Source organism: Propithecus coquereli, unplaced genomic scaffold (genome assembly GCF_000956105.1).
Source record: "Propithecus coquereli isolate 6110/MARCELLA unplaced genomic scaffold, Pcoq_1.0 Scaffold50, whole genome shotgun sequence".
Taxonomy (NCBI): Eukaryota; Metazoa; Chordata; class Mammalia; order Primates; family Indriidae; genus Propithecus; species Propithecus coquereli.
This window is the reverse complement of record NW_012150841.1, coordinates 230,843-235,149: the sequence shown is the minus strand read 5'-3', so window position 1 is coordinate 235,149 and position 4,307 is coordinate 230,843. Positions and strand designations below refer to the sequence as shown.

The following is a 4,307-nucleotide window of genomic DNA, read 5'->3' as shown; positions in this document are numbered from 1 at the left end:
ATTAAATCTGATCATATGACTTTAAGTAATTTAATCATTGTTCTTCATTGCTTTATAACTTCTCTTCCAGTTTTAAGCAAATATAACATATATGTGTATTATATTTTTTATATATATGAAATACATCTGTAAATAATTCAGTAAAAAATTAAGAGAAAATCCAAATTTTTAACATAATTCTAGACCTCTCTCTACAGAACTCCTGATTCAAGCATCTATCTACTATTTGATTTGTCCTTCTGGGTGTCTCAGAGGAATTTCAAAGTAAACATACTCAAAATAAATTCTTAATCTTTCTCCCCAAAACTTACTCATCCCACAGTCATCCCCTTGTTGGTTAATAACAACTTCATCTTTGTGTTTGGGGAATCCAAAGACCTTAGAGCTTTCCTTTAGCCCTCTCTTTCTCTCATAGCCTACATACCACACATCAGCAAAGCCTGTCAGCTCTCCTTCAAATTATGTTTGAAATTTGAATGTTTCTCTTCACTTTTGGTGCTACCATCTTGATCCAGGCCACCATGATCTCTTGCATTGACATTTCAGTAACCTAGTAATTAGTCTCCTTGTTTCCATCCTTGTCTCCCTTCATTTATTCTCAACACAGTAGCTAGAGTGATTCTGTGAAAACATGTGTTAGAGCCTGTCACTCCTCTGCTCAAAAGAAAGCCATAACAATATCCTATAATGCTGTATACAATCTAGCTTTCAATGTCTCTTCTCAGACTTTATTCTCCAAATACACTGGCATTCTTCCAACTTAGAGCTTTCAATCATGCAGTTTCCTCTGCTGTGAATTTTTCTCCCTGAAATGTTCACATGGCTAGCTCTCCCGCTTTTATAAGGAGCTTAATGTCTTCTAATCCATTCCTTTACTACCTAATTTAAAATTTCATTATCCCCAGAACTCTCTCTCCTTCTTCCCTTCCTTATTTTTCTCCATACCTCTGGTCATCATCCAAAATACTATACATTAGCCCCCCATATGCACAGGTTCCCCATCTGTGGATTCAACCAACTGCAGAAAAAAAAATATTTGGAAAAAAATGCATCCGTACTGAACATGTACATACTTTTTTTTCTTAAATTAATCCCTAAACAATACAGGATAACAAGTATTTACATAGCATTTACATTTTATTAGGTATTATAAGTAATCTAGAGATTATTTAAATTATGCAAGATAATATGCATAAGTTATATGCAAATACTACACTATTTTATATATGAAACTTGCACATCCTCTGATTTTGGTATCCATGGAAGCTTCTAGAACTAATCCCCCACAGATAGTGAGGGATGTCTGTGTATAATACTTTTATCGTATATAGCTCTCCAGAATGTAAATTTCACAAGGTCAGGAATTTTTGTCTGTTTTGTTTATTGTATTTCCAGCACTTACAATAGTACCTACATATATTAGGTGCTCATTAGATATTTATTGAATGTTGATTTAATATGATATCTTTAAGAATGAATGATTTTTCTAAATATTTATTTTCTTATTTTTAAGTGTGAATATTAACATATAGTTTTCATGAATTATGAAATTTTCATATAAGTCATTTTTATCATTCTCTTTATCTTAGTCTTCTTAGCAAAGGCCTTTGAACCTTCCCATAAAATAAACTATGAACAATCCAAAAAAAAAAGACCCTTGAAGACAGGAAAGGGATGGCTGAGAAAAGTTTCAATACCACTTAGTTCACTGCCCTTTCATATTTTTAACTGTAATATGCTTATTTTATGTGCCCAATAAACTGTTTCTTGAAAACTTTATTGTATCTTGAATCCCTAACACCAGGCTCAGAGCCCGACACATGGTAAGCATGTAGCAGACCAAGAGTTAGTATGAAATCTAATAAGTGACTCCAAGTAGGACCATGTGATTGTAGGTGATACACAGATACCTCAGTCTGTGTATTAATATCAGTACACTGGATGATGGTCTAGAAAAAGTTTTGTTAATTTTAAATGTACAGAAGATAAAATAAAAATCAACTCATCTAATTCATTCAGTAATAGTGTTTGTTATATTGTTTAGTTAAAACTGTATAATAACCAACAATTACTATATATAATATGTGCTTATGTTTATCTAGACATTTAAATATAAAAAATATCTTTCTTGGAAACTGAATGTTAAAAACTCAGACATGCCTAGGGAAGTACTTAGGATGATATCAGCATACAGTTTTCTTTTGTACCAGTGAAATTTTTGCTTCTATATGAAGCTAAAGTACATTTATATAAACTGTTTATGATTATATTTGGGAGAAAAATTAGTTATAAAAAATCACAATTGTTTTGTCTCCTACCTTTTTGAAATGGTGGTCCCTGAAGCATCACTTTAAGGTTCTGCTCATTAAGGGTGGGGGTTATTAATCTAAGTACTGTACCAATTTGACAAATCTCTACTAGGTGCACCACAATAGAATTTTTAAAAAATTTTTTTAGAGACAGGGTCTCTCTCTGTCACCCAGGCTAGAGTGCAGTGGTACGCTCATAGCTCACTGCAGCCTCAAACTACTGAGTTCAAGCAATTCTCCTGCCTTAGCATCCCAAGTAGCTGGAACTAAGGTGCACACTACCACATCTGGCTTTTTTAAAAAAAATTCTTATAGAGACAGGGTCTCACTATGTTGTGTAGGATGGTCCTGGCCTCAAGCAAACCTCCTGCCTTGGTCTCTGAAAATGCTGAGATTTCAGATGTTAGCCACTGCTCCCAGCCATAATATGTTAACGTTCCATTTCTTTCTTCTGTTTACAAAATGTCTGGTAATTCCAATTATTTTTAATTTTTTCCCTTTAATTTTTAGTTCCCAGTGTTCCCACAAATATTACTTTTTCTGATGTTCAGTCAACTAGTGCAACATTGACATGGATAAGACCTGACACTATCCTTGGCTACTTTCAAAATTACAAGATTACCACTCAACTTCGTGCTCAAAAATGCAGAGAATGGGAATCTGAAGAATGTGTTGAATATCAAAACATTCAATATCTCTATGAAGCTGACCTAACTGAAGAGACAGTGTATGGGTTGAAAAAATTTAGATGGTATAGATTCCAGGTGGCTGCCAGCACCAATGCTGGCTATGGCAATGCTTCCAGTTGGATTTCTACACAAACCCTGCCTGGCCGTAAGTATTGTCTCAATATGTACATATTCATTTCTGTTATATTCTATATCTCTATATTAACGATTTCTACTTAATCCAATTGTGTATAAAATCACTGAATGTAGAAATAACTGAGTACAGTAACTGGCTTACCTAATAACGTATTTATTTTTAATTTAATTGAAAGCTAATGGAAAATTCAATTTTAGTCACCATTAGGGCTTTTCTGAAACTCCCAGAGCTGTGCCAACGTCCTAGAGTCTGATGTTGCAACAAAACATGAGGGAAGCCTCTCTTGTGATCTACCATTAGGTCATAATGATTGTCATCTAGTGCCCTTACCCAGGCCCACATTTTCTCTTCATATGTGGAGGCTCTGCTGCCTTTACGCAGACTTTACAACCTTTTCAGTGACTGCAGGCTTACACACACAGGTGCGAGCACAATAACCCTGACCGATCTGTCTGCAAGCAGTTTTTCAGCTTGTGCTTTTCATCTATACAAAACTCTGAGGCAAAGAAATACCAAGTGCTCAACTCCCAGTTTGAGATAAGGAAAAGAAAAAAAATACAGAGAAGAAACACAAATAATCTCTCAAAATTACTCTGCCATGTACTCATCTTTCAGGACTTTTGCATTCAGGAAAAAAGCTCTTTGAATGCTGGTCCAGAGAAATCACTCAAAGTGTAGGTAAAGATTGCTTTTGCAACTTGAGTTTTATGTTTATAACTAACAGGTCACCCTACTTTCTTAAACAATATCATTATCCATAACTAAGTAAATAAAATTTCTATTACTTATCCTGAACCCTGCCTACATAGAATTGTGATGGTTTCCATGCAACATACATAAATTGCAAATCAAATCCTACAAGCAATAGCCCTGAGGAATGGATATATTCTCTAAAATGCAATTTCTACCCAAGCCCTAGTCCTCCAGAGCAAATTTCAGGTCTGCCAGGTCACCCATCCCAACACCACACCATAGAAGCCCTTCAAATATGGACCTTATGTTACCACTTTCCTATCTTGACTGAAACTCTTACTAGGTGATTCCTTTCAAATCCAAATCACATTTTTCTTAAAAATTTGTGGTACCTATTAGTAGAGTATTAAATAATATACACACATACACACACACTCACAAATAGATTTCCAGTGACAAATGGATACTGTTAGGCCCTTA

General features: G+C 34.6%; 1 protein-coding gene across 1 annotated transcript in view; it reads left to right on the top strand.

Moving 5' to 3' along the window:
- PTPRQ (protein tyrosine phosphatase, receptor type, Q) overlaps positions 1–4,307 on the top strand; it is a 303,100-nt gene that overhangs the window by 167,720 nt on the left and 131,073 nt on the right. The window contains exon 23 of the mRNA XM_012656309.1: positions 2,820–3,178. Within this exon, the coding sequence (XP_012511763.1) occupies positions 2,820–3,178 (359 nt within the window). The remainder of the gene's footprint in view (positions 1–2,819; positions 3,179–4,307) is intronic.